The sequence below is a fragment of the Condylostylus longicornis genome, unplaced genomic scaffold, assembly GCF_029603195.1.
Source record: "Condylostylus longicornis isolate FDR11 unplaced genomic scaffold, ASM2960319v2 ptg000069l, whole genome shotgun sequence".
Classification (NCBI taxonomy): domain Eukaryota; kingdom Metazoa; phylum Arthropoda; class Insecta; order Diptera; family Dolichopodidae; genus Condylostylus; species Condylostylus longicornis.
Genome location: NW_026578037.1, coordinates 228,465 through 256,436, shown reverse-complemented (window position 1 = coordinate 256,436; position 27,972 = coordinate 228,465). Strand labels below are relative to the sequence as shown.

Below are 27,972 nucleotides of genomic sequence, written 5' to 3'. Positions count from 1 at the left end.
CAGATTGGAAGTGAAACACTAAATAACAAGAAAAAAATAAAACATTACGGAAAAAATAAGTATGTATTCATTTAAATAAGAATATGTATGTATATAAATTATAAAATATAAGAAAAAATAAGAATATATAAATTAAAAAAAATATAATACAAATTTTTAATTAAAATAGGTAAGTTCTTCATAATTTCCTTTTAAAAAATAACCCAAGGCAAATTCTTGCCGAGTATCATAAGAAAGTTTTAACAGTTCATCATGCAATATTTTACAGTAATTATAGTCAGCCGTGTCTTCTTTGTCTTTCAAAAATTGAATTTAAGCATTTGTCTGTATTTTCAATATCTTTCATTATTGCGTCTTTGTTCAAACAATTGCTTTTATACTTATAGGCTCTTAGTAATGAAGGAGTGCCTGAGCTTGACCTTGCCAATAAAGTTGCACATACATACATGCACATACATGTGTTATAATTTTAGTTACGTCATATTCAGTGTTTGATTCGTTGTTACTTTTACGTTTTTAATTTAACAACGTTTCATTGTTAATTTTACTTACCTCATATTCAATGTTTGATTCGTTGTTTCTTTCGGTTATTCCAACATCAAAAAATGTTACATCGTTATATCACAATAATTTTGGTACATATTTATCTTCCACACCTGATCCACTTTTTCTTGACTTGATGATATTTTTTTCTTTGTTATATTGTGTTTTCAATGTATTTATTTTCTTTTTTAAATCCGATATGGTGATGCCACTTTTCACATCTTGCTTTTCTTTGCAAAGTTCATGAAAACAGTTTTTTTTAGCGAGTCTGCTTAAATAACTAGGATGATTAATGTTAACGATACTTAAGTATTTTTCCATTTTGACAAAATTGATCAAAATTGAAGTTTGAATTTTATTCCAATCCATCATAAATTGTATTATCAGGTAAGGTATTAATTCTAAGCATCAAATAAAAAATATCAGATTAAATTATAATTTTGTAATTTCTCCTTTAACTCTAGCTTACCACAATATTTGAAAATAATTTATGTTACGATCTCCTCGTTTAATAACTATTTGAACTAAATTTAAGAAAACACGAAACGACATTGCTAAGTGAATTTGACGTTTTAATTTGAAACGTTATAAGAAAACATGAAACTATGGAATCGAAATAACTAAAGAAAATTTAAAATTGGTCTTCAGTTTCTATATTTTTTACAACAACAAAATACATGGGATTGCAATGAAAACTGACGTCAACACCAACCGTGTAATCTTCTCCAATATAATGCTTCTCTAGCTTCAATACACGGCTGACAAAAATACTGTATGTAATATCAAGGTAAAAATAATAGAAGGAATGTATACAATTCAATTATTTTTGACATTACAATCTCTCATAAAATTGGCTTTAAAACAAGTAATTTTGTCATGGAATCTGAATTACACATCAATCTGCATCTTTTATATATAATGATAAAACAACGAATTCATTAAAATAAATATGTATAAATATTAAAGAACAAATCGTAATTAATAGTTTTTTTTAGAAAATTTCAAAATTTTAAAAAGTTGAATTTTTTGGAAGCATATTGTAAATTTGGATATGGAGGGACCAGATGATTGGAGAATTCAGGGGAATAACCATTTTAAAGCGGGAAATTACTTAGCAGCTCTTGAAAGCTATACGAAAGCAATCAATCTTAATCCAAAGGATTGTACATTGTACAGCAATAGATCATTGGTTCATTTGAAGATGAAAAATTATTATTATTCAAATAAAGATGCAGATATGGCGATTGAACTGAATAAGACTTGGCCTAAAGCTCATTACAGAAAAGCTGAAGTGTTAACAGAAATTGGGCAGTATGAAGCCGCATTATTGAGTTATGGAAGAGCACTTGCTTTAAAACCAGATGACTACACCTTATTAGCTGCTGCGCAAAAAGCAGCGAAATTTAGTGGTGAGCAAATGCAATACGAAAAGCGTATCCCGTGGGTTGGTGCTGGAATAGGGATAATTATTGGTGTCTTAATTTCACTTTTCGATCATTTATTTACAAAAGAGCCAGCAGTTAAACATCCGGCCTTAATGGTACTTTCAGTTATGATAATTTCGATTATTGGTTATATTTTGGCTAAAACTTATTTATACTATCAAAGAGTACGTAAAAAATACTTTATGGAACCTAACGAAATTTCGGAAGACGAGATGAAAGACGAAAAAGACGTAGAATTCGAAGGACATAGTAATAGAAGTCGATATACAAAAGCTCAGGCGAGATTAAGATATAAAAAAGGAAAATTTTAATTAAATGATCCATCTCTTAAACATTTTTTTTTGCAAAATTTTGTATTAAAAAAGTTGGAAACAAAATTAACATTTGTTTTTGCTTAGTATTATTTTATTGTAGCTTTCGTATTTCGTAAATTTATTTCTGTAAGTTTTCATTTTTTCATGATACATCTTCATTTAAGAGATCAAAGAGATAGATTCACTGAAAAAAAGATACATGATATTGAAGAAGCAAAAGAAATGAAATAAAATAGTGAGGATTACAAAATACAATCATTTTTGTTTCATTTTCTTTTGGACCAATAAAAATAAATTTTTTTGAAGTAAAATGCTGATTTATATCTGTATTTGTTCACTTTGAGTTTCTTCACTTTACATTTAAGAAATTCCCGATAAAAATTTCTGGTTAAAGAATTTGAAAAAATTTGCATTCAAAAAGTTGCCTCCGGTGTTAGTTTTTGCATAATTACATATATGTTGATATGTCCTTTTCAAATACATAAGTACTTTTTCAATTAAATATAGAAGTTAAAAGAGGATAAGAATTATAGGTTTACATTTTCAACATTTTTGAAATATGTAGTGCACTTTCTTCTGATATGTAGTGCAAAGTTTCATATATTTTTAGTTATAATAGGTTTGTCTTGGATAAAAAAGTTTTTGCATACAGTCTGGGATAATACCTTTTGAACAGAAATGAGAAAAAATGATGACATTAAGTATATAATGCAAAAAGTAAAAACAATTTGCAATATTTAAAAATTCATTAACAAAAGTTTGATTAGCGAAATTATATACATATACCTTTTTCTGTAGTCAAGTTAATCAATTAGTCAGTATAGTGTCAAATACCCAAACTTAGCGAAATTCGTCGACGTTAACAGATGAAATATGTTTGTTTAGAATTTTTTCAATAAACGATAGTATTGCAATTTTGACATTTTAATTGAAGTCGAACGAGTATATTGTTAAAACTTGAAAAATTTAAACAAAGATACCACAATTTAACGCATTGTAGTGCGTTTGCTGAAAAGGTATTTTCTTTTAATTTGATTAAAACTAAATTGAGAAATTCCTCTTATGTTGAAATGGTAAGCAACATTTTAAATTCAAAAGAACTATGTAAAAATATTGATGCGAAAATGTGATCTTATTTATACTTATTTATTTTTAAGCGTACTTTAACTTCCATTTAAAGTAACCATTTTAGTCTACGTATAACGAAATGAATAAAGTGGTAAACATATGATAAGCAAAAAACATCATAATAATATTTATGATTTTTTTTTCATTTGGTCATAATTCTTGTTAAAAGTTTTTGTTTGGTTTTTTTTTACCGACTGCATTGTGTATACAATAAGAAAGGTTATGTGATGTGGCAACAAATTTTAAATGTCGGGTGGGAACGCACTTCTTTATGGCAAGGAAGTGTAAATAAACTATTTTTAGCAATCTGTCGGTCTGTCAGTCTGTTAGTCTGTGTGTGCACATGTAGATCTGAAGTTTGATCGAACCAGTTTTGATCAACTTGTGGTATATATAAGGCTTCGGAAACGCGACTTTTTAACAGATATGTTTCACATTTTTGTTCATTTTAAAAAAAATATTCAACAGATAACTTTTGGAAAAAATCAAGTGGCAGAAACTGGACGTTTACTGCGGGCCAAATCACCATTTTTGCGTATATAAAATAATCAACCGATTTTATTGAATTTTAATATTTAAATTCGAATTGTTAAAACAATGAACCTGTATATTATTTTTGGAAAGATCAGGAGTCGCAAACAGATCTGGGGGCCGATTTCACATTATTAACTATATCAACATATGATGGAATTTCTTGAAATTTAATATTTGAGTTCTGGTTGTTACCAGAAGTTTCTTACGAACTTTTCGTGTAATTCGGACGGCACAAAATGAAACTCTTCTAAGAATCAAATTCAAATTTTTCTAGGTATGTTAACTAAAGCTTATTAGTGTCATTAAAATTGTAAAGAAATGTTGAAAAAACATTTTCATAATTCTGGAATACTTGTACTAATCTAAACAATATACATTGCAGTCGGTTATATGCTGATCACATCAGATTTGTTTGTATTCGTACGGTAATAAATTGTTTTTTATGAAATAAAGGAATTGGCTCCATTTTTTTAAAAAAGGGTCTCTCTTTTGAATATTTCTGCTCCTCATCGAAAAAATCAAACGACAGCCGCGCTTGATCTACAAAAGGTTCCCCCATTATACATGCATATGTGTGCGTTTACTTTTACCATGGGTTGTATGTTGTAGAAAAGTGCATTTTTAATATTCCATGTGGGCTACTATGTAGTGCTACTTTCGCTAAATAATTTTGTCACCTTTAAAATTTTGACATAATCTAAACCGTATATAAAAGTAGCAAAAGTGATACTACGGAATGCTGCTTTCGCATACTCTTCATTCATTTGCAATTTTATTTATTGAGAAGTCTAAGTTTTTGAAAAAATAAAACTTAACAAAACTAAAAAAAGAATAAAACTAAATAAAACTAAAGTTTCGCATTTTTACATAGTAGGGCCTTTTTCGATAATTTAGTTTTAACTCAATTCTGAATGTAAAGAACGTTCGATAAATTGAAAATTACAGAATTTGTAAAAATATCTCGATCGATGTTTTTGTACAAAAAAAAGGCCTTTCGAAAATAGAATTAAACTTTAAGTTCTAAGGCAACTGCAAATATATTTTTTCACTACGGCATTAAAAAGTTTACACATTTACGCTAATGTCTTTGTATCTAAGTCCCAATGCTAAAATATCAATAAGGTTTTTTGTAAATTGAAAGGGCTACATTTTAGGAAAAAAGAGCAAAATTAATTCATACTTATTATAAAGTAGATAAAATTTCGAAAATATATCTAAAAAATCAATTAAATATAATATTTTTATTCACAATTTAAAAATTCTTAAAATACATGCAAAAAACCGGAAAATCTATAAGCAACATCCTCCTGCAACATTTTATATAAAGATGGGAACTATCGAAGAATTCGAATTGCTACAAAAAATTTATTCAGATAATTATTTAGATATTCAAATGGGTAAAATTGAATTTGTTCGATAGTGCTTTTTTTATCAAAAATTTTCGTTTTCCTTTAAAAAAAAAGATTTTTTTATTAAATATTTTTGGTTTTCTTGTACAAAACAACCTGACAATATAATCAATATGTAAACATAATAAAGAAATAAAAGTTGCCAACTCAAATTGGTAATATTTTCGCGAACTAAATGCAAATGAAAGTAAAACACCTTTATAAAAGGAACTTCACACTAACAGTTTTTTTCATTTGCTTGCTTAAACTACGAGCTCACCTTAATACCTAAAAAACGCGTACCACGTATACTTACTTTTTACACTTTAATACGTTGATATTCTGACAAGGTTTGTCGTTTGATTTTTTGAACGGGGAGCAGAATATTCAAGAAGGGGAGCCATTTTCAAAAACGTGGAGCTAATTCCTATATTTCATAAAAAAAAACAATTTACAATACTTTAAATTTTCTTACCGTTAGTTCAATAAGATCACAATTAGGTTCCTAGCTTTTTGCATCAATAATTACAATTTCAACATAAGAGGAGTTTTTCAATTTGGTTTTAATCAAATTAACAGAAAAAAAATACCCCTTCAGCAGTCGCACTAGAGTGCGCTAATCTGAGGGAGCTTTCAAGCATTGAATTTTTCAAATTTTGAACAATATACTCGATCTTCTTCAATTAAAACGTCAAAATTGCAATATTTTGGTCTATTGAAAAAATTCTATGCAAACATATTTCATCTGCTGACTTCAACGAATTTTCTTAAGTTTGGTTATTTTACACTTTAATTGACTAATTGATTAACGTGACTAAAAAAAGATAGGTGTTGGCGTCTAAATTAGCAGAAAAAGGTATATGTACATAATTTCGTTAACCATGGTTTTGTCAACAAATTTTTAAATATTCCAAGAAAGGTTTCAAATGAAAAAGTCTTTCAAGATAATTATCAATATTGCTTTCAAGTCTGCGTGAGGAAAAAACAAAATCGGAGCCAAAATACAAAATGAGAAGCCGGGGAGCCAAATTTTCAATTCGGAGCCAAACGACAACCCTAATTCTGACGTATACTCAAAAGAAATAACATTTTCTACCATATTTTGTTACACTGCATTTTTAACATTAGATGCTTTTTTGTGACTTTATGCTGCTAAAAAATACAAGTTGTTTTTATTACTGATGAAGAATCTCAAAAGACCAATTGAAAAAGTAGTCATAAAATCTAGCTACATTATTATCATAAATCAGCTACAGAATATATATGTATGTATTAAATACGGAATCAGAACTATTGCTAATTCTTTAATTTTTTTAACAACTTCAGATAAGGTTGTAAGTATGTTTGTTATGTTATGTGGGCTACAAAACTTTTAAACGATTTTTAAGTTTTTAAATTTGAAAAATTGAACGTACAGTACGTTACCATTTCCATTTAAATATGTGTTCGGTTGAGCATTGAAGCAAAAAGTGAAAACGTATACTTAGTGCAAATCGTTCTCCTTGAAATTTATTACTTGTTCAAAATTTTTTTTAAAAATCAAGTGTGGTTATTTTAAATTTAATAAGTAAACGCAAAATATAGCTTAGTTTATCTTAATACAATTTGCGCAATATACCCATTATGTCTGGTATGTATTATCTTACTTACCCTATGAGAAAAAAAAGCTGTTCACTTAAAAATAATGAAATGCTTTCAGTAACATATAAAACGTTGAAGGCGATGGTTGTGCTTGTTGTTTTTCCGCTTTTTTTTAAATTTTAAAAAATTTATCAATGAAAATATTAATATATTTTTTTGATTTTTCAAATATATTTTCTAAATTTTACCTGCTTTATGATAAGTGTGAATTTATTTTAATATTTCTTCTCAAAAAATAGCCACTTCGATTTAAAAAAACCCATATAAAATAAGGTCGTGCTTTCAAGTTTCTCTCTGAGCATTGGGACTTGTTAGATATAAAGACATTATTATTAGTGAAAAGCTTTTTTCTCTTGGGGTGAGTTAACTCAATACATGGGAAGGAACTGTAGTGTCAAGTTGAAAATATAATTATTAAATATTGAGATGAATACACTGTAAGGTTCTAATTCCTATAATATTTAAAATACATACTAGAGCTGAATATGGCAAATTACTTTACCTAATAATATCGCGCTGTAGCATCTCATCGATTTCTTCATTGAATTTTTGGTAATGCACTTCAGGGTAACGGTAAATTTTTGTGCAAATAGGAATTTAATTTTTCCGTATTTATTTTGTGATTTATTTCTTGGGTGAATGTTAAATCATCACCCTCTTGATAAAAGGTTTTACCGAATCTCTTCAAAATTTTCAAGAGTTCATTTTAATTTTATGATCAAGGTGGTCAGAACTTATTCTATGTTCACCCCGAAATACCATATTAAATAAACCTAATTCATTAATAAGCACATCAACATGGTTCTACATCTTCATTTGCCTGAATCAAAGTGGGCTTTCGTTTCCAGTCCCCAATCTTAATACCTTATCTTTAAATCAATTTGTGACTGCTGAGTTAAAAGTATGTTATTCGCTATTAACGTGTAAAAACTGTCATGGAAATCAAATTCTAGAAATTCCATTTTGCATACTGAGTCAAATTCGAGAAAACTGTCTATCATAACTTTCGTATCACAACTAATAGTGTTATTTAGGGTCTTAATTTCAATTGAATTGATTTTACTTTTAAAAATAGGATTACAAATTTTGGAATTAACGTTGTTCATAGAACTCGATTGGTTTTTAGATAGGGTAAGTTTGGTCGGCTTTTGATCCAGTAGCTGATATTTGGAAAATTTTCTAAACCATCTAAATTTGTTATTTTACTCTAACTAATATTTTTGCTCTATCGTGTTTTTGCGTCTGTATTCCGTGAAGGAAGGCACGGAAGTGCTGTTACAACACTTCAGATTAGCTCGAGATGTCTCGTTCGCTTCAGTCCTTTTGTTCAAACCCTCTCCCCTATAAGTCGCGAAATCTTCACATTTACATCATGTTCCAAATGCGGCCTATGTTCCATGGCACAGCTCCTTATCTCCTCATTTACTTGGACACCCAGATCCCTATGAATATCGCTATTGCGCATATACCAGGAGCACCCATGATATTACGAAGAACCTTGTTCTGAAAAGTTTGTCCAGCTGTAATTTCCCTAAGCGTAGAGTAGTCGTCGTCCTGTTTGATTCGGAAAAGCCTGTCAGGTAAATGTGATTCAAATAACTCCGCCAATTGCAAAGGTATAATTTTTCTAAGTTTAAATAATAAACCGTCATGCCAAATTTTATCGAACGCCCGGACAACGTCCAGAAATATTGTCGAACATATTTGCCTTTCTTCTAACGCCTTTTCCACAATATTTGTCATTTTGTGTGCTTGGTCAATTTTGGCATGCTAAATAGATCTAAACTGATAGATTATCTAAAACCAAACTGATGGTTTGGAATCAATTTCTTATTTTCTATTATCGGCATCAGCCTTGTTAACAAGATATATTAGAGAAATTATTGTAGTAGAGGAATATGTCTTTTCCTCATTCAAGGGTTTCACCGATCCTTCCAATAACTTCCACTACTTTCCAAGCAATGGGAGTATTTCTCAGGTTAACAGCTGCATTTATCAATTTTTTCAAAAATGGCATAGCTTTTCTCGTAAAGTCTCTTAATATCTGAGCAGAAATGAGATCAAAACCTTGAGGCCTTATTCGTTTTATGCAACTTTATCGCTTGGAAAATTTCTTTTTTATTAAATAAAGCCATAGTGCTTTCACCCATACCAAAATCTTCTTCTAAACAAACACTAGAATTCAGTTCAATTGGTTGAAAAATTTTTTCCAAGGGAACAGCAAATACTTCAGCTTTATCCCCGTTGCTTTTTGCCCATGATTCATCCACTTTTTTCAGTGGGAGGATTCGCTTTATCATTTTTTTGGTACTCTTCGTTGTTTTCCGCAACGAATTATTCGTTTCTTTAGTTGCCGACAATCCCTTTATGCAATTCTCGTATGACACTGATTTTGAATTATCTATTTTTCTTTTGAGTGTTTGAGAAAGTCTATTTACAAAAATTTTATTTTCTGGGTGTTGATTAGAGATCTAGTTGATCTCTAATTTCCCCAATAATAATAAGTCCCCAATCTTTTCAGCATTAACATGTATATTTTTAATAGTATGATGTTTGAAGCTCATCTAATTTGTCATTTTGTTGACTAAAGAGAGTAAGCTCCGTTTATTAGTTACTTTTTCACTAAGGGTTAATAAAAAGTTCAAAAAATTTGCTGAAATCCTTTTAGATATAAAAAAGGCACAGGTCCGGTATTTTGTTGGCATCAGTAGGCCAATAAGTCGGACTGCCAGTAGAATGATTGAAACAGCCCAACTCACAAATGACTTTCCTTAGTTCTTATCTCTAGTTGGCGTCAATCTGGAGCCCCAATTTACATGTTTGGCATTACAGTCTCCTCGCAGTAAGAATATTTCCCCCCCCCCAAGCGTACCAGATGCTTAAAAATATTCTTCTTTATGTTATATCTTGGTCGACAATATAGTGAACCAACATTAAAGGTCTGCTTGGTAGACTCAATGTGTATTTAATTATTGTCAATTTATTTATTATCCATGCCTTTCTTAGGTCCTTTATCTACATCATTTTCTGCCATTTTGGAAGCCACTTGTGAGTGTGTAAGACCATTTTTTTATTATAACGTAAATTATTTCCACTATTATTATTAAAATTTCTTTGGATATTATTATTCGGATTAGTATTATAATTTTTATTATTGTTGTTACTATTATTAGTATTATCGTAGGAATATCAGTTTTTGAAAAAAATTTACTTACATAATTATGTTAGAATTTTTATTACTGTTAAAATTATACGGGTTAAATTTCGGTAGAGAAAACAGCATCTTCTGGTGAAGTTGAGTTCGGACTAAAAATTATTGAAGACATTGTCTCGGGTAATTTTTTTTAAATATTCGGAATTCGTTTTTAATATTGACTCGTCTAATGGCGTCCGCGTTTGGCTCATCTTTAACTTTTTTACTCGACATATATAAACTCTTTTTATCTCAATATAGAGATCTATACTTATTGTTCGAAATTTACCACTTTGAAACTCTTTAAAAAGTTGCAAAGATGTTTTCCTTTCACCAAAATTATCTGTTACAATTTTTTTTATTTCGATTCAGTCTACATATGAATTACTTATTTTAACAATCTCTAGCTCTATTTGTTACCTTAGTTTTATTCTGTTCATTAAAATATCTTGACTTTTCTGAGCATATTTTGCTACATCCCAAACTGTAACGGTTACCTGCCGACTTACCGTTATAGTCTGGGATGTCAACTATATACCTCATCAATTATAATGGGGGTGAAACCAATGCGGTGGTGGCACTGTTGCTGCTGGTGGTGGCAGTGTTGTTCCTGGTTTCCATCGGTTGATCAAATTTAAATGGAGCCAATATGCTTACAGTTTTTTTGATGCTTGCATATTAAGTAATTTTTTTTGTGCTTGTTTTTTTCTTTTTTTTAATTTAATGGTTAAAATTTTTTGTATTTATTATCAAACTTTTTTTCTGTGTAATTATGGTACTACGGTTATGGGTTCTTTGGATTGGGAAGCGAATATAAAGCCCCTCACAGCCAAATGTCAACCTCAACCTTCTCGAGATGGAACCTGTTTAAAACAGATGAGGCTCTGACGTCCGAGTATTGACGGGTTAATCATAGAGAAGAATGCCTTGGACTAAATTAAAGTGACAACTTCAATTTTATGGAACTTCAGCGAAGGCCTCGGAATTGATTGATCAATGAAAATAGACTAACGAAACGTATAATAGCTAATGATTTACGAATATCTACTTGGAATATTAGGACTATGCTAACATCAGTTAAAATGATAGAAATAACGCCAAGTTTAGCCAAGAAGAATTTGTGAGGGATTTAGCTGGACTGCAGTCATTGCATAGCATAACCAACAACAATGGACAAAGATTATGTCAATTTGTAGGTAGCAGATCTATGGACCAAAAGTATTAGTTTCCCGGGAAAAGATATATTCAAATAAATTTGGAAACTATCTGGTAGATTTCCAGCTAATCAAATTGATCATGTTTTGGTTAGTAAAAGACTTTTATCGTCCATAATAAACGTCAGATCCTGCAGCGGAGCTAATTGTGACTCCGACCACTATATGGTGTTAACCATATTAAGACAGAAGTTGTCGTGTGTCGGCCTACAAAGGGGTTTTAAAAAAACGCGATGGAAAACCTCAAAGATAGTCAATAACCCAGTGCTCCGGGAAGTATATAGCAATGCTATAAGCAGAAAGCTCCCTGCTTCAACCTTAGATGGCAACATCAATCGTAGGTGAGAAAAAATACATAGCGTAATAAAACAAACAGCAAATGAAATAATTGGTGTAGAAAGAAGATCGAGAAATGCAGATTGGTACGATGATGAACGCAGAAGAGCCATCGAAGAAAAAAATGAGGCAAGACGAAAGATGCTGTTACAAAAGACAAGGAAAAGTCAACAAAAATATACCGAAAAATCTAATTAGAAGAAAAAAAGGCCGCGATGCAAGAAACAACAGAACAACAGAATTCACAAAGAAGAACTAAAGAGTTCTATAGAAGAGTAAAGAACGAAAAAACGGAATTTCAACCGATATTGAACATATGTAAAGACAGAAAAGGTGAGGAATTATATGAAGAAAAGGAAATATTAGAAAGGTGGAAAGAGCACTTAACCCGTAAAGCAATCAACTGACACAAAACAGTCAAGTGCCAGATGCAGTAAAAGACGTGTAAAATAGTACCAGCATAGAAAAAACTAAACGAGCTATTGAAAAGATGAAGAATGGTAAAAGTGGAGGGGATGACATGTTGACGGCAGAGTTGATAAAATATGGAGGTGAGGAGCTGCACGTGAAAGTACATGATTTAATAACATATGAGATTCAGAAACATTACCCGACACCCGGTATGATGGTGTAATCTGCCCGATTTACAAAAAGGGAGACTAAAATGTGTGCAAAAATTACAGAAGTATAACACTGCTTAACATCGCATACAAAATTTTTACTAACATATTGCATGAACGATTAGACGCCATCTCTGAAACAATTATAGGCGAGTATCAATGCGGGTTTCGTCGAAGCAGATCAACAAGTCTTCACATTAAAGCAACTAGAGCAAAAATTTCATGAGCATGGAATGAATTTACACGGTCTATTTGTGGATTTGGAGCAGGCCTTCGATTCCATAAAAAGTTGGAAAATTACAAGTATCTTACGGGACGAGATACTTTGAAGGAAATGAGAGCTAGGGTCCTTATACAAGGAAAAATAACAGAGAGTTTCCAAATTCGAGACGGCGTTAGACAAGGAGACTCACTGTCACTTGACTACGTTGTTCAATGTAGTTATGCGCAATATCATGGGCGAATTGGATCCAGGCTGCAATATTCTTTTTAAATCCATTCAAATTTGTCCATTTGCTGGTGACGTTTTTGTATTATCCGAAAACCTAAGCGAATTAGAAAATACATCCTAACAGATGGTAGAGAAGGAGCTGAAATTGGTTTGAAAATAAATCAGAACAAAACCAAGTATATGCTGCTAGCTCTAAACAATATAAATAGAAATGGGCAAACCATAAATTGAACATTTGAATTCGTCAAAGACCTTAAATATTTGGGTGTGCATTTTGAGGCAAACAACTCAAGTTTCATTCAAGAAAGAATACAGCCAGGAAATAGATGTTATTCTGCGCACAGAAAATTTTTTGTGTCGTCATTACTCTCAAAGACTACCAAGCTTAAACTATACAAGACGTTGATAAGACCTGTTTTGACTTACGGTTGCGAGTCATGGTGCGGTACTGCCGTAGATTTTAACAGCCTGGCGGTATTTGAGAGAAAAATTCTGCAAAGAATTTTCGGGCCTGTGCAAAATGCAGATGGAACATATAGAATTAGATACAACAATGAACTCGAGGAGTTAATACAAGGTGAAACAACAGTGAAGTTTGTAAAATCGCAAAGAATTAGGTGCGCGGGGCATGTAGCCCGAATGCCTAATGAACGCGTTTCTAAAAGAATAATGGAGGGCAGAATCAATAACTTTAGAAGTCGCAAAAGACCTAGAAAACGCTTGAACGAAGAAGATTTAATTGAACGGCATTGAAGAAGATTTAGTAATGTTAGGGGTTCGAAACTGGAAAACGGCCGCGCAAGATAGATCAGCATGGAAGAGAATCGTCGAGGAGGTAAAGGTTCACACCGGGTTGTAACGCCAAGAAAGAAGAGCAGAAGAGAATTGCGGTACTTTTAATTTATTATTCGTATTAAATTTTCTTTTTTAATTTATTTATTTTTTTTTTCATTTGAAAGTCGAAGTAATTTAATATAAATTTTTTTTTTTATAATAATTTTTATTTTTTTTTATTAACATTAGAATGTCAGTAACTAAGATGTTACAGTGTTTTTAAATTTTTTATTTTTATTATAACTTTTGAATATGCAGTTATATCGCTAGACTTTTGAATTCACTTTTTTTTATGTAAAAAGCATAACCTTTTGTTATTCAACTGTTTCTTCTATACTCCAACATTTTTTTTATTTATCCTACCGAATTTGCGCTAATAACACAAAAAGGTAGTACATAGAAAAAAATAATGAAATTGAATAAAAGAACAAAGCGGTTTGAATTTTCACTCGATCGACTGATATGGCTACAAATGAACTAAACTTTGTTGATTTTACAGTTAAAAAATTATTTTTCTTAATTTAGAACACATTATAAAATTATTATTAATTTTTCTTATTTTTAAAAAACTTAAAACTTATAATAATTTTTAAAACATTTAAAATACTCAAACAAAAAACTAATGATAAAACACTCATTAAAAAATATGCAAAACTAAATCTTAATCATTACTCATACGCAACATAACGCAACATAATAAAAATTATAATAAAAAAATCGTTCGTTTACATTTATATTTTAAGTAATAAAGTTTGTAATATTTTAAGTAATATTACAAAATTATTAAAAGAGAGAAAAAAAAACTGATGTGAACAGCATCAGTTTCGAACGAAATGTGTATTGCCTAATTAAGTGAAAGTGTTACAGAATATATATACAAATGCGTTTTGAAAACTTCTTTCCAATTTATAAGGCGTTAGTAAGCTTTTAGTTTACATACCTAGAAAAATTTGACTCTTAGTAGAGTTTTGCTTTGTGCCATCCGAATTCCCTGAAATGCTCGCCAGATAGTTTCCTTAACAACCAGAACTCAAATATTAAATTTCAAGAAATTCCATCAATCCCTTCCATAGATATGATAAAAAATGTAAATTCGTCCCCTAGTTCAGTTTCCGAACCCTGATCATTCCAAAAAAATTATATGTTCATTGTTTTAACATATTAAATTTCAAGGAAATTTGTTCATGTCCTATAGTCGAAATGAACTGACATATAAAATTTTATCAAAATCGGTTCACTCATAGACGCGTGCACACACAAACAGACAGACAAACCAATAGATCGACATCTCTATAAAAAGAGTTTATTTATGCTTCCCTACTATGGAAAAGTGCGTTCCTATCGATGTGCAAAACTTGTTAGCATTACATAACCGCCTTTATTGTATGCAATGCGGTCAGTAAAAAGAAAGAAAGTGACGATTGACGTTGTTATTTAATTTGTTACAATTTTAATTGATAGTCTAAAAGAACGATATTTGTATTTGCAGGTTTTTATAACATTACTAGCATTTTCGGTATATTGAGTGAATGGAGATACAACTATACATAAGATAAAAAAAAATATGCCCCAACATTTGTGTTTTTTTTTGCCGTGCGGAGGATGAAAATCTCGACGGAAGAGCAGTAGTGTGAGACTCACTAAAACCCACTAAAAACCACAGCCACATTTAATCAATAAAACTGATCGAAATCGACTAACCGTTAATTTGGTCTGACTTTTTTAAAATTTCATTTGTTTTTGATCTACCATAACTTCGTACTAGGTACTTGCTGTTCCAGATAAAAAACATTAAGCTAATTCGGGAAGTTTCGTACGTTAAAGTCTTCGAACAAGGTTTTGATTGCCAACTAGACGATCCGCCTCGACGTTGACATGTTGGGATGAACGAATTTTCTGATTGGCTGCTTGCTTTTTAATTTCATCTTTGACACTAGGGATCCTGAAATCTCCGTGTATATCATCATTACAGAAATACCAAAAAGTGTTGACGATTTCTCGTAATATCTTATTTTGAAATGTTCAAATACATTGAATGTGCGTCTTCGCAACGCTGCCCCATATTTGAATACCATAAACCCAGACTGGCGTAAATATTTGATTACATATCAAAACTTTGTTGCATATCGACAATGATGAAGCCCTTCCCAGAAGCCATCTGAATTTTTAATATTTTTCATCTGAATAAGTTTTTTTTTCTTTATGTGCTCCTTCCATTTGAGCTTAGCATCTAACATCATACCCAGGTATTTCGATGGATTTGCATGTCGGATTATGACACCATTTATTGAGACTGAAAGAGAAATATCAATTTTCCTATTGGTGAAGTTTACGTGGGTTGACTTCACCTCGTTAAATTTCATGTCCCATTTTTTAGTCCATCTCGTAATTTCATTACTGGTTCTCTTTAATTTATTAGTTGACTTATTTCCATTTTCTCCTATTGCAATTATTGCAGTATCGTCTGCAAATGTTGCCGTTGTCACAAACTCCATTTGTATGAGCCCAATGTTCTTCCTTGAGGTGCACCGAACCCAATACCTCTAAGCGAGGAATATTCTTCTTCTTGTTTAATTCGAAACACCGTAATATAAGTAAGGTACGATTCGAGTAGTTGAACATACTGCTTTGGCAGTAATTGTTTGAGTGCATATCTATTTTTGTTCGAGAGAATTCTCTATTATGTCAGAAATACGATGAATTTAATATATTGTCGAGTTGTTTTCTTCGAAAGCCGAACTGATGATTAGCCGAATTTCAGCAATTTCAAAAATGCCGACTTTCAAAACATTAGCCGTCAGCAATAACTTTTCGAACAATTTTGAAATTATCGGCAATAACGAGATTGGTCTGTAAGAAGCTGTAGCATAATTATTTCTGTAACTTTCCAACTTTATACGGACATTCACGAGACGCGTAAGCACTATAAATCCCTTTTTGGGTAGTTACTATAGTATATTAGATGACGTGTTCAGATCAAGTGCTGGTGGTGTTTGATCTCCGTGACAACCTCTCTTTCACTGATAATTGAAATATCTACGCTTCGGTCAATGAAACTTGTTTCCTCACTCTCCAACATATCTTGATTGGCATGTGACATAAATATGTCAGCCGAATGTCAGCAAACGCATTTGCCTTGTATTTGTCACTTTTTGCCCAAGTACCATTTTTCTTGATTGGCAAGTGACGTAAATATGTCAACCAAATGATCACCAAACGCATTTACCTTTTCATTGACGCACTTTACTCAAGTACTCTTTTTATTTTTAATAGGCGCAAGGCACTTGACAGGCTGCTTTATTTTCCTGCTAGCCTTCCATAAAGAGTAGTTAGTTTTTTGCATGCCGTCAAATTCTGGATGTATCTGGAAATCGAATCCTGTTTATGTTTCTGGATATTACGTTTAAGTTGTTGACATGCGTGATTGAAATTTGTTTTGTCACTAGGATCGCAGTTTTCCAATGTTATTAAGGGTGAAGTGTATTGTAAATTTTATATCCACGAATCAGAAGATTAGTTCTTGATGTCATATGCGTTTCAGAAACGAAGCATACATCAAAACTTTGAGTGTGCAAAAAGACTTCAAATACTTCCCCTTTATTTGCGATACCGTTGCAGTTCCAAGTCGCGACCTTAAAATCACTTCGCGGCATCACATTGTCATTTTATTTGATTTTGTATTTTGATCAGAGGATCAACCTTCAATGGCAGTCAATCTATCAGTAATTTCACACATTATCCCAATCATGTTTTTCATCATTGCTTGCAAGGCCTCCAAAATATTCTCATCACCTCGTGTTGGCCATTTTTTGGTAACTAGTAAGCTATTGTTTTTGGTTTGCAGGGCACCCATATATGATACACCTTTGGACAACATACTGAAAGTGAAGCACTTCGGGATTTGACTACAGCCTTTCTTTTGATTGTTGTCTTGGTGTCTCCGCTTTTGCAGCTCCTTAGCCACAAGACATCCCTAATAGTTTGCTTTTTGGTTAGGTACACTCCGCAGTAAGGTGTTTGCCTGCACACTTCACACAGTTCGGTTTTCTTTGGTAAAATTTTTGTGTATGTCCAAACCTTTGACATTCTTCTGCACTGAGGAATGGTCTTTCGCGTTGCCTCAATCTTAAATTTCATACAATGAGTTTGGTCTATTTCATAGAGTCATTGTATGATGAAGATTTCTTACCATAACTTTGATTGGTCTGATTTGCTTATTTTCTTATGTATGCCACTCCAACCGTGATCCTTGTAATATTCCTGAAATCCATCTCCGTATCTACAATAAGCTTTAATTGCTTATTATTAATCATCCTGACTTTGAAGTTCACATTTTTATTTTTTAAAAAGGTTTCTATTTGATTGTAAGCAACCACATTACTTATGATTGCAGGGGGGTGGCTTGAAATTTCTGACAGTATAATTACCACCTTTCGAATCAAGAACAGCCGAAGCCTCCACACTTTTCGCTGGTTGAATTACTTTCGGTAATGACTCTGCCTTTATCTTTTTGCTGGAGCTCTTTTACTTAAGAATGCAATCCGTTTCTCGCATCAGTTCTTCCTTATCTGTTGAGTATGTAACTCTATATTGTTCTTGATGTGTAACAGGATTTTACTCGGTGTACTATCTTTTGGAATACTGATCCTCTTGAGTATAGTGATGCTACTATATCTCTTATCTATATAGATGCTACTATATCTCTTAATTTTTAGTTTCTCGTTTTCTGTCCTTAACTGGAAAACCTCACTTTTTAAGGCCAAGCAGAGTGACTTTAGTTCTGATATTCTTTTATGTATATCAGCACCTTGACCTATATTTCCTTTGTCTTGCGTTTTCGCTATACTAGAATCTGTTGTGTTTAGTGGACTCGATATATCCGATGGTATACCTTCGATGAACGGGTCCATTAGATGCAATAAATGGCTCTGCCCAGAATCCATAGAGCCGACCTCCGAAGGGGATGGATTCTCCAATATATTGGACTACCACCTGGGGTACCCAATTCTTTTGTTTTCTCCATTGTATTTCTACCAGGATTTAAAAACTGCCGCCCCTCAAGAATCAGATGGCCTTATTTAAGGGCTTTATCTCTGAACTTTCTGTGATAGTAACACTGCCGGTTCTCCTTTTGAAGTGAAAATTTTTGGGGCGCGATGACGAACGCGAAAACTTTCTCTAAGAAGATCTAAAGCGATTATCATGAAAATATTGACGATTTCCCAAACTAATATCTTCAATCATTCGATGCAATCGCAATTAACGATGTTCCAATTCCCGATCACGATTGTTACAGGGTCACCGAAAGAATCCGTAGCCTCAAAAATTCTATCTGCTAACGATACTAATTCGTCAATTGATTTGCCACACGCAAATACGAGCGTTCAAAGCTCGTGGCAAGCGTTGAAACCAAAGGTTTTTGATTATGTTTGTGTCGAAGTTGGTTCCCGCCAGTTGTTTCATGGTCCTGAAAAGGGCCGAAGGTTTGCGATCGCCGAGTTCGGCTTTTTCAAGAAGTTTTTTCGAGGTGTTTATTTTCCGAATCCGAATGCTATCAACTAGGGTTGTTTTGAGAAGTGTATATTTGTAGCGCAGCAACCATTAGACAATACTTCGTGCCGTCGCGTTTTCCTTTAAAAACAAGAAATTGCGCTTCAACTTGGATGAACCAAGTTAAAGGGTTACTTGGCCAAAACGACGGAAGTTAAGTCAACTCTCTTGTAACCTAATATTGGATTCGATGAATCCATCAATGGGTCCGTTAAGCTTTCTGCTTTAGACATTATACTCTTTGTATGAAAATTAAAATTGTAATTATAAGGAGGTAATACACAAACAAAAAAAAAAATGGAATCCTAAGAGGTCACTGAAGGTTTTTACGATCTCGATCAGTACTCTTGAATGTTGTATATTATACACCCAGATATTAATTTGCGATTATATGATTTGAACAAAAATGGTGATAATAATGTACAATGTATAGTTTAATAGAGGCAACTTCTATTTATATTTCAAAACATAGTGTGTAATATTTTACATAACATAAATAATCATTGGATTATATTGGATAATAATTGGATAATCATTGAATAATTGATTATGAAATCACATACAAAAACAATAAAAAAATATTAATTTCCGAAAAAAAAAAATTTAATTTATTAATTTATAATTCATAAAAAAAATTATTTGAAGCAATAATTCAAAAAAAAATATTCTGAAAATTTCGACTTTACTGTGTTTGTTAAAATTCGCGTTTACTGTATATGTACTTGTTTACTAGAGTACAGGTACTTATACTTGTTCAATTTGATAGATGAATTTAGAAATAAAATTATGATTGTTTTTTTGTGTTTTCTTTTTTTTGGATGATAAATATTTAGTTAGGTAAATTTTATATATTGGTATTATGTACAATCGAGTTTTATATGTTTGTACGTTTGTACATATGTAATGTCATATTCAAATAATCATTTTTATTATTTGAAAACAATTGTGTATATATGTGTGTATGCGGATACTTAAATTAATCAAAGTTTTTTTTTCTTTAAAATTTAATTCTAAAATAATTGTTCCAATTCTCGAAATTAAAAAATTTATTATTACTTTAATTTTTACTGAATTAGATAAGAGAATTTTTATTTTCTAAGATTTAAAACAAATAATTTTTCTTAATTATATTTCAGGTTTAATAATTCAGGTAATAACTTACAATTAAAGGAAAGAGTTTATTTTTGATTTATGAAATTTAAAATATTTAAATAGTTTTCAAGCAATTACGACTTGTTTTTTTTATGTTGTATATCTCACTTGAGGAAATATATACAGTATGACCGAAATTTGGGTCATGAATTTAATGGGTGTTAATTTAATGTTATTATAATTTAACTCGGGTTAGGAAATGGGGTAATATGCGAATAAAGATGATGGGAAAGCAGTAACATTAACCTAGCCTCTACTACTCAACACCAAATCTCACCTTCACGAGGTCCACACTGTTAAGTCGAGCAACCCTTACGGAAGATTTGGTAACCAATCCAAGTGGAGTAGTTTGGGTCGACAACAAACGAGATTGGCGGGTTAAATGTCGAAAAGCAAAGATGTTTAATTTAGTAGCGTCTGTCCAGCAACTGGCGGCTACGAGCGGACGACTATCTTGGAGCAAGCGGTTCGCTATACAAATGTGTTAACTAGCGGGGCAACCTCTTGTCCTTGAGTTGAAAAATTAATTCTAAAGGCGACGGAAATTTAGAAGGCAACGGGAAACCACTGAAGTAACATTCCCAAGAAAATCTTTATGAACAATGAAGTAAATCAACGGCCCTCAGTCTCCGGCGCAACGAGGCTAACTAAGAATCCCCAGAGGTAAAACAAAAAACAAATTAAACATTGGTTCATGGAATGTTCAAAGTTTATATGAGGCAGGAAAACTTGATAATTCCACATTAGAAATGACAAGGTTAAACATCAATATTCTCGGTATAAGTGAAATGCGGTGGCCAGATGCCGGCGAGTTCAAAAAAGATGACGCAAGGGTTTTCTATTCTTGTATCAAAATAGGAATCACAGGAATGGGGTAGGCATAATTATAAGAGGCCATGCTGCGAAATGTGTCTCAACATTTATTCCGCATTCCGATAGAACAATGCTGCTCAAGATAAATGCAAAGCTTGTTAACATCAATTTAATATAAGTATACGCACCAACAGCAGACAAAAATGATGAAGTTATTGAAGAGTTTTACCATAACATCGACGAATTAATGAAATTCACTAAACCACATGAATTAAATATTGAGCCTTATTCTAGTTGTCGAAGTAGAGCGACAATTGTCGTCACGACTTGAATTTGATATTCTAAATGGCGATTACAGTGACACGTGTCGTGGAACAGCGGGAAAATGTGTTTCAGGTATATTCCAGTTGTCGTTGTAGAGCGACATATGTCGTAGTGAAACGACGTTTTTTGTCGAAAAGTATTTAACAAGTTACAAGCGAGATGGATACACCAAAAATGTAAGTTTAAACAAAACAATTTAATAAAAATATAAAAAATAATAAATTTTGTAATTTAATACGTAAATTAAACCATATAATATATAATTTAATTTTTATTTTTAGCGTAAAAGTAACAACAAGGAAGCAATTTGAAGAATTGGGAAATTTTATGACGGAGAACGCCTTTATTGCGAAAGGCCTTAAATTTGCTGAGAATAGCTGCATAAGCAAATGCGAGTTTGATGCAAAATGGAACCAGCTAACAGAAAAGCTTAATAGCTTGGGTCCGCCCATTAGAAATACTGCAGGATGGCAGAAGGTAATTTTAACTTAAGTTTCATTTAAAATTTAATTAATTTATGTAAATTTCAGGTTTGGTGTGACTACAAATTGAAGTTAAAAAAAAAATTGGCGCACAACAAAAAGGAGTTAAATTCAACTGGTGGTGGTTTATTTAAATTAGCGCAACTAACTGCCATGGATGAAGGAATCATCAATTTACTGTCTTTACAGAAAACAGTACCGCATGACGCCGTAGTGTTTGGCATTGACGAAAATTCTAATTTTGCTCCCAAAGAAAGGAATTTAATAGATACGCCTGTAAATATACATGAAGTTGAAGAACAAGAACAAGACCAACAACAACAGTCAACAAGTGCTCAACAACCATCAACTTCAAAAAGACGCCGTCAAGAATCCTATAAACAAGATTTATTGGTTTCACAAACCGAAATGTTAAGTAAAATATGTGATTCAATGGTTCAAATAAATAAATATGCTAAAAGAATGTCTGATGCAATGGAAAAAAAGCTGAAAATATATGAATGCATGCAAGCGAAAAAGGAGTCTGCCATAGAATTAAAAATGGAAATTATGGAATTAAAAAAACAAGCTATTTCCTTGCAAATTTCTAAAATGTGATTGTTAATGCTGTAATAATATGTGTGATAAACTTTAAAGTAAATGTATTCACTATAAGTGATATTAATTAAGTTAACAAATGCAAGTACAAAAAAAAGTCTGTTATGTTAATAATTTAATAATACTATGTATTTATGTTACTACTAATAAAAACTTTATTTATAAATTAAAAATGGAGTTCATAATATTTGTTCTTATTAAAGAGGCATCTTCTTCATCCTGCTCTAAATCTTCATCGTTTTCATCATTTTCATCTTCTATTTCCACAGGTTCATCTTGCACGTTATATTTGATTTTTAAGTTGTGCAAAGCACAGCACACGTTCACAATTTGTGTGTCTTTCTCTGGTGTATAATGAAGCTCCCGAGCGTTCAACAGGCAGCGGAATGTATTTTTGAGAACTCCATTAGTTCTCTCAATTATATTTCGTACTTTGGAATGAAGCTCATTAAATCTTCCTTTTTGACTGCTGTCACCTCTATTTAAATATGTTCTGAACGGCGTGATCAAGTATGGTTTAAGTGGGTACCCTGCGTCCCCTAAAAAACAATTTTTGTTTATGAAATTAACATAAAAGTAAAAAAAAATCAAACTTTTACCTAAAATCCAGGTATTTCGTGTACCGTTGATATTTTCTCTTGAAAGTATTGAATTTAGCCTGCTGTAATTCCAAATAAAGGAATCATGAGATGATCCCGGATTATTAGCATCAACATACCTGATGCGCATTTTATGATCGCAAACCTTTAAGTCACATTATATTAAAATATTTACAAATATTTAAGAAGCAATGTTATACATACCAACATAACGTTTAAGCTATGATAACCCTTCCGGTTATAATATAAATGCTGATGATTTTTTGACGGAGTTATAATTCTAACGTGTGTTCCGTCTACACAGCCGATCACTCCAGGAAACCCAAATTTTTCATAGAATGCTAATTTAATCTCATTTCTTTCATTCTCTTCTAGAAACTTTATCAAACTGCTGCAAATTTCAGCTTCTAAAGTTGTTAAAACTTCTTTTAATATTTTAGAGAACGTAGGCTGCGCTAAACCTGTGTATAAATCGTTAGCAACACCTTTTTGATAGCTGCCCTCAGATAGGAAGCGTAAAACAGCTCCTAATTTAATTATAGGTGAAACTCCAAAACACCTTTTAGGGGTACTTGTTTTTCCCTCGAATATATTTAGTAAATATAGAAAGGCCTCCTTTGAAAGTCTGTAATAGCTTATAAATCTGTGAATAAAATAAAATGTTTGTAACTAATGTATTTGAAAAAATTATTATCTTACACTCCATTTGGCAAATCCAATGGATTAGAGTTGTCCCTAATCTTAAATCTTTTGATCCTTAATTGTTGTTTTTTTTCAATTTCATCACTCTCGGAGTCTGATGAATCCGTAAACCATAATGCAAATGACGACATTTTTTATTTCCCTCGTATTTAAAAAAATAAATATATACACCGAATTTTTTTTTTTTACTTTAAACTTTACTCGCCAAAATTTATTTTTAAAATGTATCAATTTCACTTAAAACGTTTCATTTTCGTTTATTTCTCGCAGTCACGTCACTCGACAACTAGAATACCACATTTCAAATGATGTGACAACGACAACGACAAATGTCACGTAAGTGACGCGACAACTAGAATAAGGCTCATAATATTAGGTGACTTCAATGCCAAAGTAGGTTCCGCTCAAGTAGAAGGAGTAGCCGGTCGTTTTGGTTTAGGAGACAGGAATGAAAGAGGTTCAGTTCTGTCAAGAACATAAAACGAAGATTACCAACACCTGGTTTAGAATACCGCCAAGAAGGTTATATATACATGGAAATCACCACAGGACTTCGATCTACATATTGTCAGAAACCAAATTGATTTCATACTAGTTAATAGAAGATTCAGTTCATTTGTTTTAAGGGTCAGTACTTGTCCAGGTGCTGAAGTGAGGACAGGTCATAATCTCTTATTAGCCAATATCAAAATCAAGCTTGCAGTTGTTCAAAGAGCCTCACATGGAACAAAACTCAATGTAGCTAAATTGAAAGATAGTTAAACAAAAAGCATAATTACTGCTGAAATAAATCAAAGGCTGAATGAAATCAGTTTTAAAACAAACAACATAAACGATATCTGAGCAGAAACGAAAGTACGAGTAGTTCTAAATCAACTTGCTAAAGCTAAATTGGGCAACCAACAGCACATCTCAAATAATAAATGGATGACTGAAGGAATAATAGAACTGATGAATTAAAGACGAAAATATAGGAATATAAATCTGGTAAAGTACAAACAGCTAAACGGAACCATCCAAAGAAAAGTCAGGTGTGCAAAAAAAGAATGACTCAATCAACAATGCAAAGAAATAGAAAGATTGCAACAAGTCCACGACGATTTTGACCTTCATAAAAAATTGAAAAAAGTATCCGATATTTATAGAAAAAAGACTTCATCTATTTTGGTAAATAAGGAAGACAGGGTCGTATTCGATATAGAAGAAAAGAAACGAGTCTGGGAAGGATACATAAAAGATCTCTTCTCAGATGGTAGTAGATCTACTTTGACTGAGTTAGTAACATCAAATCGAACAAGTTAATCAATCACGAAAAGCGAAATTGAACAAGCCATCAAATCAGCGAAAGAAAACAAAACAACAGGTCCTGATGAAATCCCAGCAGAAATAATGAAATTGATAAATGAAGAAAATTTACAAATATTAGTAAAATTATTCAATCAAATATATGACACTGGAGAAAACCTTAGAGATTGGCTAAAATCTACCTTTGTTACTTTACCAAAAAAAAGTAATGCAAAACGGTGTGAAAAATACAGGCTAATAAGCTTGATGAGTCACATATTAAAAATATTTCTAAAAATAATCCAAAATAGAATCTATCAAAAATGTGAAGCAGCAATGGGACAGTCACAATTTGGTTTCAAAGCAGGTATGGGTACAAGAGAAGCTTTATTTTGTACAAAGGTTCTGTTGAAAATTGTAAAGATGTGCAAAAAGATGTTTTTATTTGTTTCATAAATTACGAAAAAGCCTTCGAACGAGTCCAACACGATAAACTAATCGAAATTTTAGAAAATATGAACATCGACCAGAAAGAAATAAACTGCATCCAACGATTATATTGGAAACAAACAGCTTAAATCAAGATAGAAGCAGAAACAACACGAGAAATCGAGATTCTGAGAGGTGTTAGACAAGGCTGTATTCTTTCACCTCTACTTTTCAACATCTACTCAGAGAACATATTTAAAGAAGCAACCAGTAATGAACAAGAAGGTATCAAGGTTAACGGTATCAACATTAATAACATCAGATACGCAGATGATACCACGTTAATAGCTGGCAGTATTGAAGATTTACAAGCTTTGTTAAACAAAGTTAACCACCACAGTAAAGAATTCGGTCTTCATATTAACATTTATAAAACAAAATACATGGTTGTAAGCAGGAAAAATATCTTCAACAACACAACACTTGCCATAGATAATAAAGCACTAGAAAGAGTAACTAAGTTTAAATACCTCGGATGCTGGCTTAATGAAAATTGGGACTCTTCAGATGAGATAAGGTGTAGAATTGAACTTGTTAGAGCAATGTTCTTTAAATACAAAAAAGTACTTACCAATCATGATCTCAACATAGCACTAAAGGTCAGATTCGTGAAAATTCCTTGGATAGACAGAGTGCCCAATGCCGAAGTGCTGAGAAGAACATACAAGGAGCGTGTGTTACTTACCACCATCAAGCGCCGAAAAGCAGCATACTTCGGACATGTTATGAGAAACTCAAAATACCATCAATTACAACTCATAAAAAATCCTACATCATCCTAAATCCTAAATTTTAGGGGTTCAACCAAAAAACAGAGAAAGGTGAAAATTAAGTGCAAATTTTAAATTTAAGTGAAAAGAATATAAAGTTTTAAAGTGAACATTTTCTTCGGTGCTTGAAAAAGTTTTGTAGCATTAGCATTATATTAGCAATTACAGTTTTTTAAAAAAAAAGCCAAACTTTGATTGTACATTTGTACATACATGTGATAATTTTTATATTTGATAAATTTTGTAATATCATTAGCATTTTACACACATTTTCCTAAAAATATTTGCGGTTAAACTGTTTTTATTATAATAACAATTTTTGTGCATAATCGTGTTAAGAAAGATACATCGTATTAAGAAAGCACTTTTTTTTTTTTTTGCCATAAACATATTTTCATGTACATATAAGTACAAAAGCACATTTTTAAATTCAGAAAAGAAAAAAAAAATATTTTTTTTTAAATTAAGTGTGGTAAAATTTTATAAGTTATCGACACAACAAAAATAATTTCACTTAAACATAATTGCACTCATTTTTAGCACTTTTCCAAAAATTTATTAGTTTCACTCTATCTGTCCGTTCGTCCGTCCGTGGACACTTTTTTTGTTTACAAAACTTCTACACCCTTGAAGATAGAAAGCTGAAATTTAATGCGTACATAGATCTTTACTAGAAACTTATTTTCGTAGAACAAAATTTTTACCTATCTCCCCCCCTCTAGAAGTTAAACCCTCCCAAAACCTTAAAAATGGCCTTTTTGACTATTTGTTGCAATGAAACCATAACTATTTTTGAAATTTTGCAAACGCATAAAGGCAGCGGCTTGCTTCTCCTAGCGCGGTATACTATAGTTAAACTTTAGAAAAACAAGATGGCCGTTCAAATTTACCGTTATCTAAAGTCCTTTTTTCCCAAATTTTTGATGTCGTTTTTCTTCTAGACTCCAGCCTGTAGAAGCTTGAAATAGGGGCTTTTAGACATTAACAAATAGTTAATTTCGTTAGAAGAAAATTTTTTTCCATCTCCGCCCCCTCCCAAGTTATCACCTCTTGAAATTCGTAAAATTTGAATTTTTGACACCTTATATTTCCGAAACCGTAAGCTTAAACGCAAAAAGGTAACGGTAAATTCAGTGTCATTAAAAAATATGATTATTTTTCTTAACTCATACAATTAACCCTTAAAATCGAGCATCATGTGAACACTTATTCAAATTTATTTTTACTTTATTTCAGGCTGCATAAATCGTTCATCCTAAATGTATGCAATCCTATAAATAGTTTTGTAAATGAATGAAAATAATTTTAATAGTGTGATAGGTATACATAGACTGTATTTAAAAGCAGAATTTTCACTTGTTGAAGGGAAAAGTGCTACAATACAAACCATTGGTTTGACCCAACTTTATTATATTTATTTTTGCGTAGCTTAATTAGTATGATTTATAAATGCTTTTTATTTTAATTTTTATTTCACACAGCCTAGGGAAGGTCAGATACAAATACAAAGCGTGAGCCATTTTTGGAATATTTCTTGAGTACTAACATCATTTTATGCAATAGGGGCTC

The 27,972-nt window shown here is 31.7% G+C and overlaps 3 protein-coding genes across 3 annotated transcripts; 2 read left to right on the top strand and 1 right to left on the bottom strand.

The window, feature by feature from the left end:
- Positions 1–1,210: 1,210 nt before the first annotated feature.
- Positions 1,211–2,369, top strand: LOC129612335 (serine/threonine-protein phosphatase 5-like). The gene is made up of 2 exons (XM_055525881.1): positions 1,211–1,330; positions 1,539–2,369. Exon 2 carries the CDS (start codon positions 1,595–1,597, stop codon positions 2,297–2,299), a length of 705 nt encoding a protein of 234 aa, XP_055381856.1. The 5' UTR covers positions 1,211–1,330; positions 1,539–1,594; the 3' UTR covers positions 2,300–2,369.
- A 19,088-nt stretch (positions 2,370–21,457) lies between these two features.
- Positions 21,458–22,559, top strand: LOC129612339 (uncharacterized). Its single transcript, XM_055525886.1, has 3 exons — positions 21,458–21,656; positions 21,762–21,957; positions 22,011–22,559. The coding sequence occupies exons 1-3, from the start codon at positions 21,640–21,642 to the stop codon at positions 22,557–22,559; spliced, it is 762 nt and encodes a 253-aa protein (XP_055381861.1). The 5' UTR covers positions 21,458–21,639.
- A 154-nt stretch (positions 22,560–22,713) lies between these two features.
- On the bottom strand, positions 22,714–23,991 carry LOC129612338 (putative nuclease HARBI1). Its single transcript, XM_055525885.1, has 3 exons — positions 23,870–23,991; positions 23,363–23,801; positions 22,714–23,303 (listed from the first exon to the last, which is right to left on the bottom strand). The coding sequence occupies exons 1-3, from the start codon at positions 23,989–23,991 to the stop codon at positions 22,719–22,721; spliced, it is 1,146 nt and encodes a 381-aa protein (XP_055381860.1). The 3' UTR covers positions 22,714–22,718.
- Positions 23,992–27,972: the final 3,981 nt, after the last annotated feature.

Coding starts and splice junctions, on each gene's coding strand:
- LOC129612335 (XM_055525881.1), top strand. CDS start 1,595: ATGGAGGGACCAGATGATTGGAGAATTCAGGGGAATAACCATTTTAAA.
- LOC129612339 (XM_055525886.1), top strand. Junction 21,958..22,010: donor ATACTGCAGGATGGCAGAAG/GTAATTTTAACT, acceptor TGTAAATTTCAG/GTTTGGTGTGACTACAAATT.
- LOC129612338 (XM_055525885.1), bottom strand. CDS start 23,991: ATGTCGTCATTTGCATTATGGTTTACGGATTCATCAGACTCCGAGAGT. Junction 23,802..23,869: donor AACTCTAATCCATTGGATTT/GCCAAATGGAGT, acceptor TTTTATTCACAG/ATTTATAAGCTATTACAGAC. Junction 23,304..23,362: donor ATAGCTTAAACGTTATGTTG/GTATGTATAACA, acceptor TGTGACTTAAAG/GTTTGCGATCATAAAATGCG.